The sequence below is a fragment of the Oryctolagus cuniculus genome, chromosome 17 (genome assembly GCF_964237555.1).
Source record: "Oryctolagus cuniculus chromosome 17, mOryCun1.1, whole genome shotgun sequence".
NCBI classification, from domain to species: domain Eukaryota; kingdom Metazoa; phylum Chordata; class Mammalia; order Lagomorpha; family Leporidae; genus Oryctolagus; species Oryctolagus cuniculus.
In genome coordinates, this window is record NC_091448.1 from 37,775,164 (window position 1) to 37,792,997 (window position 17,834).

The 17,834-nt window shown below is 50.3% G+C and overlaps 1 protein-coding gene across 4 annotated transcripts in view; it reads left to right on the forward strand.

Annotated features, from left to right (window-relative positions):
• The window catches only part of AATF (apoptosis antagonizing transcription factor), a 123,824-nt gene extending 107,530 nt beyond the window's left edge, over positions 1 to 16,294 (forward strand). For 2 of the 4 annotated variants that reach the window (XM_008271166.4, XM_070061046.1), the window contains one exon: positions 15,483 to 16,294. In XM_008271166.4, coding sequence (XP_008269388.1) covers positions 15,483 to 15,546 — 64 coding nt within the window. In that variant the 3' untranslated portion in view covers positions 15,547 to 16,294. Of the gene's footprint in view, positions 1 to 8,530; positions 11,542 to 15,482 lie in introns of those variants that run through there. The other 2 variants (XM_051824700.2, XM_051824701.2) reach the window with 2 other exon arrangements.
• The last annotated feature ends 1,540 nt before the right edge of the window (positions 16,295 to 17,834 follow it).

Consider the following 17,834-nt stretch of genomic DNA (forward strand, 5'->3'; position numbering starts at 1 on the left):
CCTGTAGAATAAAGCCTAAACTCTCTCAAGCCTGCCCCAGAGGTCTTCGAGGATTTGTCGTCTGTCTCCCTTTCTCTCCTTATCACCTGTCTCAGTGTGCAGGACCGTTGTGCTGCCTGGGTAGACCCCACAATCCCTGGAACACATCCCATGTCCTTCCCTCTGCTCGCTTCGCCTAGCGTGCCTGCTGCCCCAGTCCTGCCCTGTGTTTCCTGTTGAAATGTTCACAGTCAATACAGTACACCTGCCTTTCCCTTTCCAGGGAGCCCCCCCCCCCTTTTTATTGTAATTTGGTCCATGAAAGGAGGGGGTGGAGGACAGGGAACATGTAGGGACACAGGAATGTGATGACACAGCCAAGGCCATAGCTGTGTTGTGGGGAAGAGGGGTGAAAAGAAGAGACTAGACTGGGCTGGAGAGGGAAGGAGGGGACACTGGCTACATTCCCTCTTCCCCCAGGAAGCATCTCTAGTCGCTGGATCCTCATTGACCTTGGGCCCTCAAGAGTCCATCTCTTACTCTACCTCTGGTGGCTCCTGCTCTCCTTGCCCTCCCCCCCAACAGGTTCTACAGTAGGTACAACCTCTGCCTTTCCTGCATCTGCCCTTTCTCAGATCTCACCTTCCCCTCACCGCGACGCGACGCAATTTCTGATTCCTCCTTCCTCTCCTCCCTCCCCACCTCCCCCTGGGTGTGGGTGTGTGCTTGGGGAAGACCAAAGCAATAAAAAAGGATGCACCATCTCCCCCAGGGAGGGGCAGCAGACAGTAGTGGGGGAGGGGACTGGAAGGAAGAGAGCAAAGACCACAGAGGGAAGAGGCTCCCAGACCCCTGGGAGGACAGTGCAAGGGGTTAGAGAGGAGAGGCCTGAGGGCTGTGGCTGTTCCTGTCTTCTGCCTTCCTCGCCCACTGTCCAGGAGACTTAGGGGGCAGGTGTGTGGGGGGTCATCTCTGATAGGGAGAAGAGAGGAAGAGAAGCAAATCATGGCAGCCTCGCCCGGTCCCCTAAGGAAACATGCCTTTCTCCTTGCCTTCTGGAGCCTCCTTGGTGGGGAGGTACAGAGTTGGTGGCAGGAGAGGGGGGAGGAGACTGTAGCAAGGGATATTCCTCCACTCTCCCCTTCTGCCCTCCAACTTGGAGCTCCCTGGGGCTGGGAGGGAAGTGTTTTTGAGAGCTCACTGGCGTGCCATCAGCCCCTGAGAGGGAGCCCATGGGTGTGGGAGGGGCCGCCATTGGGCAGAGCTCACAGACATGGTGAGACCTGGCTCTGCACCTTCCTGTGGTCTGAAATGCAAGCCCAGTGCAGCGTGTTGCCACACACACGCCACAGCACCTGCTCCTCAGGTTGTGCTCTGTGCGCCACGTTTCTCACATAAAGGGCCATCCCGTGGAGTGCCCTTGTCTGAGGTGATCTGGCCTGGGGACACGTTGGTCCTGGGGTGAGTGCTGACAAAGTGTGCCCTGCAGCTCCCTGACTTCCTACAGTAGGCCTTCCCCGGGTCTTCATGATCCTGCAGGGAGATCTTCAAGACTGCCCACCCCTCGCTGAGCAAGTGGTGCTCTCCCTTGAACCCCTGTCTAGTTTGTTCCTCGCTGATGGTGCAAGAATGATAGCTTACCAAAGACGCATGCTTATGTTTACTGTAACCTGGCGTGCAGTATTACCAAGGTTTCATGCGTGTACATTTGGAATAATATATTTCAGTTCCAGTTGTATCTTGCCCAATTATATAGTGGTTTTGTAGCACAAGTATAATTTGCAAAACTATTTAGGGTCTCTTCCGCATTGATGTCAGCTTCCTCTGAGCTCGGGGACTGAGTCAGGTTTCCTGGCACTCTGCAGGGCGCCCTCGGGTGGTCTTTTCTGGGCACCTCAGGTTCCTGTCGCGTACCGTGAATCCATTCTTCACCAGATTCTTGGGAGTCAAGTGTTTTTGTTTGTTTGTTTGTTTTTGTTGTTTTGTTTTTTAAGAGAGAAGGAGCATTTCAAATGTCACAGGTACAGATATTTAATAAAGCGTGTGTTTTCACATGTCATTTCCGCCATTGTCCTATGGCCCTCAGCAAACACATGCCCTTTCTTTGTAAGCCTGACAAATATTGGTGCTAGGCTTTGTATCTGAAATGCCTTGAAAGACTGTGGACAGTGTGCCGCAGACATTGTTCTTGCAAACATTCCTGTAGGGTGAGTGGAGGGTTTCTTGCTTCTTCCTGAGATCTCTGCCGGTCGTCTCACTCCTCTGATACGCTTTCCTCTGCTCCTGGAGCACACTGTCCTTGCCCATGACCCGACCGGCATCCCTGGCTGTGTGAGGCACGGCTGCCTGCTAGAACATCACACTGCTTGAGGGCCAGCTCCTTTGCCATGCCGGCAAAGCCCTAGAGATGAAGGGTCCGGCTTTGGGTCTTCTCATTCCTAATCCTTTGCATGGAGTGTTTTTGAGGTCATTTTTCCTAGGATGAACCTTGGGAAAAGATCTTTCAAGAGAGTTCTTCTTTCTTTTTTTTTTTTTTTTTTTTTTTTTTTTAACTTTTATTTAATAAATATAAATTTCCAAAGTACAGCTTTTGGATTATAGTGGCTTTTCCCCCCCATAACTTCCCTCCCACCCGCAACCCTCCCATCTCCCGCTCCCTGGTTCCATTCACATCAAGATTCATTTTCAATTCTCTTTATATACAGAAGATCAGTTTAGTATATATTAAGTAAAGATTTCAACAGTTTGCACCCACACAGAAACACAAAGTGTAAAGTACTGTTTGAGTACTAGTTATAGCATTAATTCACATTGTACAACACATTATGGACAGAGATCCTACATGGGGAGTAAGTGCACAGTGACTCCTGTTGTTGACTTAACAATTGACACTCTTGTTTATGGCATCAGTAATCATCCTAGGCTCTTGTCATGAGTTGCCAAGGCTATGGAAGCCTTTTGAGTTTGCCAACTCGGATCTTATTTAGACAAGGTCATAGTCAAAGTGGAAGTTCTCTCCTCCCTTCAAAGAAAGGTACCTCCTTCTTTGATGGCCCGTTCTTTCCACTGGGATCTCACTAGCAGAGATCTTTCATTTAGGTGTTTTGTTTTTGTTTTTGTTTTTTGCCAGAGTGTCTTGGCTTTCCATGCCTAAAATACTCTCATGGGCTTTTCAGCTGGATGTGAATGCCTTAAGGGCTGATTCTGAGGCCAGAGTGCTGTTTAGGACATCGCCATTCTATGAGTCTGCTGTGTATCCTGCTTCCCATGTTGGATCGTTCTCTCCCTTTTTAATTCTGTCAGTTAGTAGTAGCAGACACTAGTCTTGTTTATGTGATCTCTTTGACTCTTAATCCTATCATTATGATCAATTGTGATCACTGCAAGGTGTCTGGCGCGTAACAAATCTTCCCCGGCAGACGAATCAATTAATTCACAGGCTTTTATTGGGATTCCGCTCCCGGGTGAGGTTCCCTGGTCCCAACAGAGCAGGGGCCGGGGTGGGGGGGAGGGGACTCGTGCATCATAGGTTGGGAGGGCTCCTTTTATAGATGCAGGGCATGGGGGTTAAAGGTTGAGGTGGGTCTGATCCTCATTGGTTGACCTTTAGGCACCCGCGGGGACTTTGACAAGGACTTTTCTTCCCTGGAAGTACAGGTAGGGACTCTCCATTCCCGGAAGTATAGGCCTTCCCTCCTTGCGGATCCCAAAGCTACCAATCACTTTGGCTAGTGAGATGGCATTGGTACATGCCACCTTGATGGGATTGAATTGGAATCCCCTGGCACGTTTCTAACTCTACCATTTGGGGCAAGTCAGGTTGAGCATGTCCCAAATTGTACCTCTCCTCCCTCTCTTTTTTCTGTCACTTCTAACTGTATGCTCCCGAAACTTTAATGTCTGGGTTTTCTCCTGCCCAGCTTGGCTGCCGTGTTTGTGCTGCGTTTGGCTTCTGGTGGCCCACCTGCAGGTGACTCTGACTGTGGAAAGGTGGAGAGGACTAGCAGGGCTCTGTGGTGACCAGTTGGACTTCTTTCAGGATTTAAGATGCAAACCATTTTGGAGCAGGTCCTGTATGGCAGATAGAGCATGGCAGAGCCTGGTTGCTTTTTGTGATGGGTGGTGTTGCAAGGTGCCAGACCAGAGTGTTTGATAAAGGGCACTGCCTCTTTGTGCTGGCAAGCAGCTCCTGTTGAGAAGCTGCGCTCACCCACCCCCAGAGGCCGACTCCCCAGGGAGCTGGCAGCACACTTTGTGTTTTACCCCCAGGGGAGCGGAGCTCTTCCACCCAGCACTCAAAAGGTAAATAAGACTCAAGGCTCGCTCTTCTCCAGTGTAGATGAGGAAACATCAGCCCAGAGAGGGAAATTATTTGGTCAGAGGCAGGCTAAGCTTTCGGGAGCCCCGTGGCAAGGGTGGGGGTGGGGGTTGGAGTCCAGTTTGCCGACAGACAGCGGTGGTGCGGCTGACGCCCAGGAGACACCGTCCGGTGCGGTTCCCCTTTCTGCTTCCCGGAGGATGGTGGGGGCTGGGCCTTTTGTCTCTCGTGGGGAATGTGAAATGCTGCAGAGAGGAGCAATTGTTCTTCTGTGCTTTGTGCTGCTTTATAAGAGAGAAGAGATCAATACACATTTTCTCATACACACACTTGGCAGCCCTCCACCTCCTCTTCCACAGCTCTGACTTGCGGGGGGCGGGGCGGGGGGCCACCACCGAGTGTCAGGACCCTCACCAGCTTTCAGGGCAGGCGATGCAAGCTGCTCATTTTATATCAGCAAGCACATGGTTTAAAGCTGCTTTAAAGGCAGTCAGGTAAGTGGCTGAGGTCATCGAACTTCCAAGTTCAGGGAGTAGTTGGTGGAACGGGCATGGGAGGGGAGGGTCCTGTTGCAGACCCAGCAACTGAGGGGCCTGGGTCGCTACTCCAGGCCAGTCACCTGGCAAGTGTCTAGGGGTAGATCTTCCCTTTTCCAAATTTCTCTGATTTACAGAGGAGGGGAAGAAGTTCTTTGAAGAGTGCTATTAAAAACAAAAAAGGGTCCATAGATCAAAGGCAGAAGTTTGCATTTTATTATTGATCATTATAAATAAAAAGGTTTCTTAGGGAAAAAAATTATAAGCAGACTGTTCAAACTAGAGCCCTATTTTGTGTTGGATTTTTATTTTATCTTTCTTTTACTTAAGTAGCACAAAATAGGGAAAGTTCTTGTCTGTGGATTCATATCATCAAATATCCACCGTGATTGGGAATCGGTTGAGCCAAAACCAAGAATTGGGGTCTCAGTCACGGTCTCCCAGGTGACTGGCAGGATCCATAGTTTAAAAAGATTTATTTGAAAGAGAATCTTCCATCTACTGGTTCATCCCCCAAATGACTGCAGCAGCCAGCACTTGGCCATGCTGATGCCAGGAGCTGTGGACTCCATCATGGTGTCCTGCATGGGTAGTAGGGATGCAAGTACTTGGGCTTTCTTCTGCTTCTTTCCCAGGTGCATTAGCAGGAGAGTTGGCTTTACTCCCTGCACCAGAAAGTGTGGTACTGATGTCTGTAACCTGGTCTTGTACCTTACTGCCATTAAGCAGTTAAGTGTAGACACGAGTAAGAGAGAACTTGCTGCTGTTATTAACAGAAATAGTTACTCAGGAGCCAGCACGTCTTCTGGGCATGGCAGGGTGTTGGAGCTGGGGCTCTGACTGTGCAGCTCCGTCGCATAGAGGAGACTGCTAGAGGGGCGGGGCAGAGAGAAGAGAGGAGGACCTAGGAGCAGGAGGGTAAAATGGATGGGGAGGGCGAAGGAGAGCCAGCAGAAGCTCAGCTCCCAGGGCTTGAGGGAGGGAGTTCAGAGCAGCTCAGCCACAGGTAGAAGAAGTGCTTGCTCCTGACGGTCCAGCAGGCCTGGAACTCTGTGTTGCAGAGCTGGTGTCTTGTGTTTGCTCAGGGATTGCTTCTTTTACATTTGGTTTAGTCCTGAGTTTCTAACCAAATCAAGTCCTCTAGCTTATTACCAGGCATATAGTAGTAGAGGGCTTGCTGAAATCCTATAGGCTGACTACAAATGCCCTCACTAATTTCTGTGTGCTTTGACCCCTAGAAGTTGACACTGGAGCGAGAGATCCTGAGTGTCCCCCCCCCCCCCCCCCGCCAGCCCTGGGTTGCGGGGTAGCAGTCCTGATAGGGATACAAGTGTATCTGGAGTGTCAGTCTCACCGTGTGTGCAGCAGGAGGAAGTGATTCACGTCTAAGCAGTGAAGCATCCCCTGGCTTTTAGCAGGAGCTGTTAGAGGGGCTGCTGTTTGAACAAGGAGCTTCATCTTCCTGAAGCCAGCAGTCACAAAACCGTAAACACAGCACCGGCCAACTCTATTGCCAGGATCGCGCTGGTTTGACGTTAATATTAAACATCTCCAGTAAGGCAGTGGGCTCTGCAGCCCGGCTCCAGAATAAAAATAAATAAAAATAAAGAGGAAACCCTGCTAAAAGCAGTGAGATGATTTGTCGTCTTCCCTTTGTGAGGCCATTTGTCTTCTCTCGCATCAAATCTGTTATAAAACAGTCAAACTGTGAAAGTGGAAATCATCCCAGGAATATGGAATATTAATGCATGGAAAAAGAGTGGCTTCCCTTTTGTCTGAAGTGTGGCTTCTGCCCATCCCACCCCCAGCACCTGTTTGCCAGTCCACTAAGGTGTATGATTTTTCTTTAAAGGAAAAGCAAAGGCTTGGGCTAGCAGTGGAGCTGGTGAAAGTTTGCACTATTCTTCTTCCTTTGTTAAGGTGGAGTGAATGTGTAACTGACTTAGATAAAGAGGGAGTGCAAGCAAGGAGAAAACCTTCACAGACGCAGCCCTATTCCCACTCCTTCCCGTCTTTCAGCTCCTTTGTTTGGGGCCTGAACCTGCATCTTGGAACATCTATAAATCTTGAGTCTGTCTGATCTTCAGGAGACAGGCCAGAGGCCACGTGTCGCTCTGCGTAATTTAAAGCTATAGGGTGAAAAGCATTTGCAGAGGTTTGAAGGACCTAGCTCTGACCTGACCCAAAGAGTGAAGGGAACAGACCTTCCCGAGTCTCCTTCAAGCACCGGGGAGGATGATGGTGATGAGAGCAGAGCTCCGGGTAATTTATGGCCCCGCTCGCTCGCCTGCCAAGGCGCTGGTCACCTGGTTCTCTTAGAAGTGAGTCGGGTACTGCCACCTCGTGGTGGACTTGGGTAGCTGCGTGTTGGCTGCACTGGAACTGAATCAGCTAGCAACTAGAGGTGCTTTGCCTTGTATCTAGATTCAGGTAAATGGCGATAGATGAGGGGTTTATGGAGTCACTCTGTGCTTTGCCACATTGGTCCTGTTAAGAAATAGGTTGGGCGGAAGAAGGGCGCTTCCCCCCACTTTTACCTCCTCTGTTTTGTGCTGTTTTGTTGGATGCGGTGTGGAATTCTGAGGTTTCAGGAAAACAGCCTGCGATCTGCCCTTTGCTCCTGGCGAGTATTGGGAAGAGAGTAGAGGGAGTGAGGCACTGACGTGGCTGCATTCAGGGGCCCTCTGTTTTCTGCTCTCCTAGTTGTTGGGTGTCATTTTGACCGTGTGGTGCCCACACCTCCTAAGAGCTGCGTCTGTGTCTTTGCTTGGTTTGCCTTTCCACTAGTCTGTTCCTCCAAGATCCCATTCTTGTGGTATGCATAAGACCCCCAGGGCTCTGCGCCATGCTGGCTGTTTGGATCAATACCTTCCCCTTTCAGGTCACAGAGACATTTCTCACACACCTTCCTCTCACTTGTAGGAATCCTTGATGCAGAGTAGAACGGACTTGGGTCAGAGAAGCAGAAGGAATGAAAGATTAGAGGGAGGCGACTTTTGGTCTCCAGTGTGAGTGGGGAGCCGACCAGCACACGGTCAGATGGGTCCTTGCCGGAGCCCAGGCCCTCGCGTGTCGGCTGCTGGGTCCCATTCCATTCTTCACCGTCACACATGATCTTGTTGAGTGCTGTGAAGCGGTGAGTTTAAGGAAGACGGTGCCACCAGCTCACTGCCAGGGAGCCAGGATTCACGGGGCTAATCAGTGATTTCCCAAAGGGCACGGACCTGGTAAGGAGCTGCACCCAAATCAGAACCAGGTCGGACTCCAGCTGTGGCCTCTGCGGTATTACACCTTGTGAAAGTGATTTGCTTTATTTTGGGTGGCTGTTACTACTTAAGGACTTCTGTTAAACTTGCACTTCTGGTTTGATTAAATATTCATGAAAGAAAGCTGTTGTGGAGGAAGTGTTGTGGCCCAGAGGGTTAAGCCGCTGCTTGGGATGCCTGCATCTCATACAGGAGTTCTCGATCCAAGTCCTTCCTCTGCGTCGAATTCAGTTTTCTGTTAATCCCTAGGAGGCATCAGATGATGGCCCAAGAAGTAGTTGGGTCCCTGTCACCCACTTGGGAGAACTGGAGGGAGTTCCTGACTCCTGGCTTCAGCTTAGCCCAGCCCCAGCTACTGGGGCTTTTGGGGAGTAAACCAGGATGAACAGTCTCTGTCTCTCTCTCTCTCTCTCTTTCTTTCTGTCTTTCAGATATATTTTAAAAAGAAAAAGAAACTGTTGTCCCATAATCTCTGTGCATCTCCGAGACGTTGTGGAGCAGCAGTAGCATTTGCCCTTGGTCCCCTTGGGTTTCCGCCAGGCAGGATGGACGGCTTTTGTTTGGGATGAGTAGCACTGCCAAGTGGTCATCGGCAAGGCGTCTTCTACAGCGGACATTTGGAATGCCCTGGGCATGTAATGGACAGTGGCAGCTCTGTGGAGGCCATGGAGCCCTGCTCTGCCTGCCCTGAGCTGAGAGACTGTGCTGGCAGTGGCGAGATTGGCTCGGGGGACTCAGGGGCCTTCCTACAGGGCCCCGGCAGACAGGAGGGCTCCCAGGAGTTCCGTCAGGCTGGCAAGAAGGCTTTGTGCCCCGAGCCCTGGAGGAAACTGCAGCCGGTTAACACAGGAAATGACAGATTTAGTGGGGGAAACATCACAAGGATGCAGTGCTGCCACAGGGAAAAGCCGTGAGCACTGTTCCTCTCGTGGCCTGGAGGGACCAGGGCCGTGGGTGCGGGGCACAGGAGAGCAGAGTTGGGTGTTTTTGTGTCTCCCCTGTGCAGTGGGCTGTCCTGGGTGACACTGCGTGCATTCTCCCTGCCTGCCTTCTGCAGTGCCTCTCCTGTCTTTTGTCACCCAATGAAGGTCAGCGCAGCACTAGAAACCAGTTGGTTTGAATTCATTAGACCTGTGTGTTGTGTTTTGAGGCTGGAGAGCATATAGTCTGGTACATGTTTACAGGCTTCCACAGCACTAGGTAAGACAGAAGCACGTGTGTAGGGTGGCCTCAGCCGCATTACCAGTGATTTGTAAAAGCGTGCCGTGTCATCTGCGGCTGGGAGCAGGCACGCATGTGTATTTGGGCACCAACCACCCCCAAGCTGACTCCTCCCGAGCTTTCCACCTTGATCCACACTTCGCCAGACGTGCCAGAATTGGAACCCTTGGTCTGACTTTGTCTTCCTATCCTTTTGTCATTTTCCCTTGATCTTCTGGGTATGTCTAACGGACTGGGTCAAGGGGTTCCTCCGGCACCCAGGAGAGAGGAAAGAAAGGCAAGGATGCATTCTGGGGTGTATCTTGTATATTTGGGAATACTCTCCCCTGTGGAGCCACAAATGAAGTTTCAATCAAGGGCAGATTATACATATGATTTTAATCAGGAAAGTAGCAACATTGCCTTCACTGACGTGCAGGAGACCAACATGTAATGCTTGCTTGGAGACCCTGGTGTATTCTGGGAGGCTAGACAGGTTTCTCTAGGCACAGTGGGGCAGCTGCTCTCTGCTGTCCCCTGCTTTTGCCCACAGGAGCAAGTGGGAACAGCCATGGGGGTGTCTTGGCAGCTTGGGGGTTTCCAGGGCGGGAGAGGAGAGTGTGGTCTTTCCGAGAGCAGACAGTGGAATTCCTCCAGAATCCCCAACAATGCAAGCTACTGACCTAGCAAATTGAAAGCCCCGCACAGACCATTTGCAGGTTTATATGCCCCTTTGTACTGTGCACCCAAATAACATGGCGAGAGATGATGATCTGCGAGAAGTGCATGTGTCCTCGTGTCTGGCCAGGGCTGCATTTTTATACACATGCACCCCCATTTCATTACAGACCATCTTTGCCGTGGAAGTGGTTGCATCTCACAGCTAGCTAACCTGGGTGTACTTTCGGTCTGTCCAGAGAATCACATAATAACGGAGCTGAATCCGAACACGCGCACGCGCACACACGGTCTGTCTTTATGGAAAATGGCTGCTAATCCATGATGATTTTTTTCCAGAAACAGTTTTTATGATAATATAGTAAAAATATTAAATTAGAAAATGCCTCACTAAGGGTTATAAAACCTTACTACACCAGAGATAGGTAATTATCCCCTCTACAGCCTAAATGACAGTTTAAAAGAAATAAAAATGTTAGTGCTCATTACTTGCGTTTGTAGGTTGCAATAAAGGATGAGTTAAATTTTAATTCAAGGAAGGGCCTCTGCTGGCGACCTTCTGCCTTAGGTCGGGCCCTGTTAATTACCGCGTGGGTGGTCGTCCTGCACACCGCCCCTGTTAATGCGTTTTCTACAGTGGACGTTCCCACTGGCCATTGAGACCAGGAGCGTGCAAGGGGAGAGGAACATTTCAGATCAGTGATTCAGATCTTGATTCTTAATGTGATAGGGAGCAGGAATTATGTATTTTTAAGCCAAGTTCATTATGCATAGCCGTAAGGGGTCCTCCAGTATTCACGTCTGCACTCACCCTGGAGAGGCAATGGAGACCAGATTGACTCGCAGGACCATGGTGCGCTTCGCTGTACTGCTCAGTCCCAGTTAGGCAGGGTGCAGTGTGGGGGGGCTGCCACAGCAGAACTGTCTGGTCCTCGTTTTCTACAGTTTGCTTCTCCTGGGCTGCAGTAAGGGATTTGGGCATGTTTTGTTGGTTTCAGATGTTTTCATCTTTCTCTAAGCCCCAGCTCCACATCTAGCACCATTTTTGGGTCTGGGGAGAACTTCAGGGCCCCTGTGCCTCAGCCATCATCCTGGGTTTGCCAAGACTTGCCAGGCAGAGAGAACTGCAGGGGATGGGATACAGCTGTGCCAGAATGGTGGGTTCTCCTTACCTGGCCTTCACCGTCCTCCCGCCTGACCAGGAGGCCACCTCAAGCCTGTCTCTAAGCTTGGGCCTCACCCCGGGCTGGGGACACATCCAGGACACCAAGCACAGGGGCCATTGGAAATGTGGGTGCAGGGACTGACCAAGCAAATGCTGAGGATGGGTCACAGCAGGTTTGAGACAGCTGTGTGAGTGAAAGAACTCAGTGACCCCGCTGTAGTCGCTCCCACCCCTGGCGGGGAGGGTGCTCCGGTGTTTGTGGAAAATGCCACATTCTGAGAAAAGTGTGGGGACTTGAACTTTTTTTTGAAATACCTTCATATTTGTTTGTGACAGAATTTCTCGATGCCTACATCTGTTAACACAATAAAGGAATAGAGCTGATGCTGAATCCTCTTCCATTGTAGCAATAAGTAATTTTCTTCCTTAGATCCTTGAACAGCAGAAGGAAAACCCTCGTGGATATCGGATATCGTTGAGAGATGTACTTGTATAGTGATGGGGGGCATAATTATATTAAATTGTCACTAAAATTGTGATACATTGTACTAGAGTGTCATTGAATATATCAATTATATCCTGATAACTGTAGTGATAACTCAACATAGAAGAAAAATTTTAATCACTTCTCCTTTCTGTTTTTTAAATTTCAAAAAGTTCAAAAATATTTCCATTTATATACTTGTATAACAGGTTGATCAATAAAATAAGTAAAAATTATTATATTAGAAGTCAAGTGGATATACACATTTAAGAAGAAAAAGGTGTCAGATTTCCAAGTTAAACAGTTTGTTTGTTAAATGAATGAGATTCCATTGGGTACTTCACAAATGGGATGTCATAGTTTTGCTTTTAAAAGCTAATATTGCAAACATTCTGGTAGTTGCATCCTTTGTGACTCTGCTTCCTGTGAAAACCTTCCTGTCACACCTGCAGGGGTGTGAGGGGCACGTGGGGCTTTGCGAAGTTCATCCATGGGTTTGCCCGCAGTGACCTCTGCCTGGGCTGGGCCGTGCACCTGCTGAACCCTCCTGCTGCTGCTCCTGGACCCCAGGGAGGTGTGCCTGGGGAATCCAAGGGAGCAGAAGAGCCAGTGCAGCCTGCAGGAACGCAAGTGACAGAGGCACTCCGCAGGCGGACACGGCCCTGATGGGGGTAGTGGCTGAGAAGGACATAAAACTTGAAATTGCTTGGGGACTTTTAGATGGGAATCATCTCTCTCCCTCCATAAGACATTTTAAGAACCCAGACCACTCGGCTTCCCAGGCCGCCTTGCAGCAAGCAGCTGCCTGTGTGCCCGTGTTGCCAGCTTTGCCCACCTGAGTGTGAAATGATGCTCTATCGAAACGCGGGGGCAGCGTCTCCCCCGCTGCTGCCTGCCGAGCCCCGCTGCGCACCGGAACTGCTGCCTGCGCCGGGCGCTCCGCTGACAGTGCACGCCAGTGAAAGCATTTGCTCGGGGGTAATGATGGGGTCTGGGGCTGGCGAGGCGGGGAGGGTGTGATGGTGATGGGCTAAATAGCATTGTGCTTCTGCTCTGCCCGTGGCGTCTTAAAGCCATACTGTCCTTTTTGTCACAGCAACTCTCCCCTTAATGCCATTTCATTTTTTTTTTTTTTTAATAGAAATGGCTAGAGGGACTTGTGTTTGCTGGCAAGTCGGCAGGCTGTGGTGTGGTGGGATGAAGGCTGGCCAGGTGCTGCTGCTGGCCTTGCGAGGGCGCGACCTGGAAGCCAGGCATGCATTTGGTCTGAAGCTGCCTCCACCTGCCTGCGCCTTGCAGGCTGGGTGGGGCGAGGGGCACAGATGTGCCACAGAGGAACAAAGGAGATGGACGGTGCCTGGAGACCCTGCCTGCTTTGTATGCCCAGCGGCTGCTTAGTGGTTCAGGGTGAAGGGACCAGCCATTCTTGGGATAAAATTCCTGCAGTAAAATTGGAGAGCCGTTGTTTTCCTGCCAGCACTGTCCCTCCCCATCTTGTCTTGTTCTGTACTCCCGACTTGGTAAAGACCATTTACCACTGCAGCTTTTGTGGTTTCTTCTTTAAGGTATTCACTCCTTCCTTGTCTAAAACTCTGTTACACTAGTCCTGTGGCTGAATTTCCTGATTCTAATACTTTTCTCTTCCTGTCCACAACTTTAGCAGGGTGATTCACACACATACACACATACAGACACACAAAGACTAATCTGTCTTGGTGAACTAAAATAGCTATTTGGAAGGTGAGGGTTTTTTTTTTCCCCCTTAAAGATTTATTTGCTCGTTTACTTGATGGCCAGAGTGAGAGAAATCTTCCTTCTCTGGTTCACTCCCCAAATGGTCACCACAGCCAAGATTGGGCCAACCAAAAGCCGGGGGCCAGGAACTCACTAGGTAGGTTTCCCACAATGGTTGCAGGAATCCAGGTATTTGGGCCATCTGCCTCTGCCCTCCCAGGAGCATTAGCAGGGAGCTGGATCAGAAGTGGAGCAGCCAGGACTCAAACTGGCTCTCAGATAGGAGATGCTGGCTGCACAAACGGCAGCTTAAGCTGCCCTGCAGCAGTGCTGCCCCTTGGTTTATGTTTAAAGTAAGGTTTGCTGGTGATGACTTTCGGGTAATGGGCATTTTAAGAGCCAGTTTTCTTCCCCTCCTTCTTTCTTTCCTTCCTTCCTCCCTTCCTTTTTTGAAGATTTATTTATTTATTTGAAGGAGTTACAGGGAGGGAAGGACAGAGAGAGAGATCTTCCATCTGTTGGTTCATTCCCCAGACAGCCACAACATCCAGGACTGCATCAGGTTGAACACCAGGCTCCAAAAACTCCATCTGGGTCTTCCACATGGTGGCAGAGGCCCAAGGACTTGGGTTATCTTCCTCTGCTTTCCCAGGCACATTAACAGAGAGCCGGAACCGAAGTGGCGAAGCCGGGACAGGAACCTGTGCCCATATGGGATGTCAGGGTCTCAGGCAGTGGCTTTACCAGCTACACCACAACCCTGGTCCCTGAAAACCAGTTTTCTTAACAAGGAAGGCAGGCTGTATTTTCAGTTGGGCTGTGAACATGTCAGAGCAAGCATGACTTCCTCCTTGGGGGTGTTGACTCCTGGTCCATGCCCTGTGCTGGGTGCCCACCGTCCTGTGAGGGTGGTGGCTGGCCCTTTGTGCGGAGTGCACACATGAGCCGCCTGCTTGAGTTGGCCTTGTGCAGCTCCCCACCCGCCCCGCCCCTGTCCCTTGTCAGGAACATTCTCACCTGTGTAAGAATGCTCCATCCACAGGAAAGCCCTCTGGAGTTTGTGTCATAGCAACAGGAAGGGTCTCCCTGCTTTGAGATTTCCCAGTCTTGGCCAGGTGGTGTTTTTTGTTTGTTTGTTTGTTTGTAAGATTTATTTATTCATTTGAAAGGCAGAGTACAGATGGGAGATGGGGCGGTGAGAGAGAAAGGTCTTCCATCTGCTGGTTCACTCTCCAAATGGCTGCAACAGCCGGAGCTGAGCTGATCCGAAGCCAGGAGCAAGGCATTTCTTCCAGGTCTCCCACATGGGTGTAGGGGCCCAGGGACGTTGGTCATCTTCCACTGCTCTCCCAGGCCTTTGGGTAGAGAGCTAGATCAGAAGTGACAGGACTTGAACCGATGTCTATATGGGCACTGCAGGCGGAGACTTAAGCTACTGTGCCACAGCGCTGGCCCCCTTTGGCCAGATGTTTTGTTTGTGTGCTGCATTTAATAACAGGAGCACAGGTTGGAAGTCATCATTTATTTTCAAGAACCCAAGACCCTAGCATGTAGTGATTTGTTTTTATGGCAAAACCCAACTTTGGAAATAAATTAGCCAATCAAATTGTTTATTAGGCTGAGAGCAGAGAAAGAGGGACTGGGCAGTGGGGAGGGCCTTGCCTTGCTCCTAAACAGCTGCACACATGATGGTAATTGGAATCTTGTTGCTGGGTCATTTTCATTGTTTTTCTAGTACTGCCAAGTCCAAGAAAATGTATGGAAACTAAATTATATCCCCTGCATCTCGTGTCTGATTGAATCCTCCTCGTGGCGTGGCAGTCTCATGCCTCCTATTAAAATATTCCATCTTGTCTTCTTACTTGAAGAGCCCTCTGCAAAGGGCGGACGGACAGAAAACTCATTCCCTAGAGACAGGGTTTCCAGCCACACCGGACTGTTGACATAGCTCACTATCTGATTCCCATATATTTGTGAACAAGAGCTGTGGGATGCCTTTTTAATTATATGGCTGTGTTTTCAATTGGAGAAGCAGATTAGGGTCCTTCACAGCTTCTTGCTTTCCTTGTAACCTTGAAAAGCTAGCCAAAGTGTTAACCAGTTTGTTTGGTTTCTTTTCCAGGACAGAGCTGTATCGATCCCTCTTTGGCCAGCTCAACCCTCCCGACGAAGGCCCCCAGGACTGACGGCTTCCCTCGTCCCCAGCTGCAGGCCCAGTGCGGCCCTCTCAGCACCCAGCAGCGCCTCAGCCAATCGGGCTGTTCGTCCAGATGGACCGTTGACTTGATGGGTTCAGCTAGCAGGGCAGTCCCGGGCAGATGCTCTCTTGAGAACACGTGCCTAAGGCCTGCAAGGGACCTCCAGGCCCATGCCCTTCGCCCACCACAACCAAAGATGGGTGTCACCGCCACCCCCACCTGTGCTTTCCTGAGTAGCTCAGGGGAGGCTGGCAGAGCTCTGGCAGGATGCACGTTTGTCGGGAAGGCCTCCTACGCACAATAGAAAGCTTTGCATTTCTGTATCTGTTCACCCCTTAATGAACATTTAGGTTGCTTCTGTGTCTTGGGTGTTGGGAATTGTGGGAGTGACTCCAGTTCCCTTGTGTAAAGCCCAGAGGCAGGGTTGCTTGGTCATACGGCAGCTGTGTTTGAGCGCTTCCAGGCACCGCCGTGTGTGTTCCCACAGTGGCTGTGCAAGGGCTCCTGCTCGTCATGCCCTCGCCAGCACGCGTTCTTGTTGTCTCCAGGGTGATGGCCGTTCCAGCAGGTGAGCTCATTGCCTGTCCCTCGGGGTTAGTGATGCTGTTGGCCACTTGCATATCTGCTTTTGATAGACTTCTGTCTTTTGTCATTTTTTAAGTGAATTGTTCTGTTTCTGCTGAGTTGTTTGTGTTCCTTATATGGAAGTATGAATAAAGAAAATGTGTTCTATATATACAATGGAATAGTACTCAGCCTTGAAAAGGAAGGAAATTCTGTCATTCGGGACAGCGTGGATGAACCTGGGGGACGTTATGCTGAATGAACTGAACCAGGCAGAGAGAAGTCCGTGCCGGCTGACTCAGGTGCCGGCTCTGAAAACTTCGAGCCCAGAAGTGAGGGGCAGGATGGTCCTCAGGGGCTGGGAGTTGGCGGTCATGTGTCGAGTTTGAGCTGGTGAGGAGTGAGTTTTGAGATCTGTTGCACAGAAGGGCGACTACAGTCAGTGTGTTCTGTTTCAAAACAAGTTAGTGAGTTCTGAATGTCTTGCACAAAACGAGAAGCAAGTCAGATGCTGGCTGTGCTACGCGGCTCGGGTTACTCGTTCCACAGCACGACAGCTGATGGAGCATCATATCAGACTCCGTGGATGTGCGCAATTGTGATGTGTCAGTTACAAATCATGTTTCAGAGGAAACAGCCATGGAGCGGGATGCTGCTTCCGGTGGACGCCGTGCCCTGGTTTGTCAGGGCGCTGAGGAGCAGGGAGTCCTCGCCAGCCTGGCGTCAGTGCCCCGAGGAAGCCCTGTGACTGAGATGGCTGCTGTTGGTAACCGAGTGCACATCTCTGGCTGCTTTCTTGTTGCTGCTTTTCTCGTGGGAAGACTCTTCCAGAGTCCTCTTCTGTTCTCGCCATTCCTAAATCACATTATTGAGATTAGCTTTGGTGTAAATCTAGCAGGAAGAGATGATTCACTTGTTTTTCATCCAAAGGTCAAAAGCTGGAAATTAAATCCCCATAAGGGGGATTTATTGGCCTGCTGTGGTCAATATGCAGCGCAGATTATCTTGCATAAGGAATGTGCGTGATGGGTGTGCCTGGGTTAAGTCTGCCCATCTCCTGCGTCCTGTGCCCTGTTTCTCGTTAGCGCTGCAGGTTTAGGGGAGAAATGCTGAATCCAGGCAAGTGAGGCCAGTTGTATTTAGGAAGCAGTCACTGTTTTTTTTTTGTTTGTTTGTTTGTTTGTTTTTTAAAGATTTATTTATTTATTTGAAAGAGTTACACAGATAAAGAAGGAGAGACAGAGAGAGGTAGAGACAGAAAAAGAGGTCTTCCATCTGCTGGTTCACTCCCCAGCTGGCCGCAATGGCCGGAGTTGTGCTGATCCAAAGCCAGGAGTCAGGAGCTTCCTCCAGGTCTCCCACGTGAGTGCAGGGGCCCAAGGACTTGGGCCATCTTCTGTTTTCCCAGGCCAGAGCAGAGAGCTGGATTGGAAGTGGAGCAGCCGGGACTTGAACCAGCACCCATATGGGATGCCAGCACTGCAGGCGGTGGCTTCACCTGCTGTTCCACAGCGCCGACCCCTGTTTTCAAAGTCTGGGTTTGATTTTCATTTTTCATTTATTTATTTGGAAGGCATAGTGACAGAAGGAGAGAACGAGTGAGCAAGAGACGGAGACACAGAAAGATCTCCTGTCCACTGGTTCACTCCCCAAATACCTGCAACAGCCGAGGCTGGGGCAGGCTGAAGCTAGAAGCCAGGAGCTGCATCCTG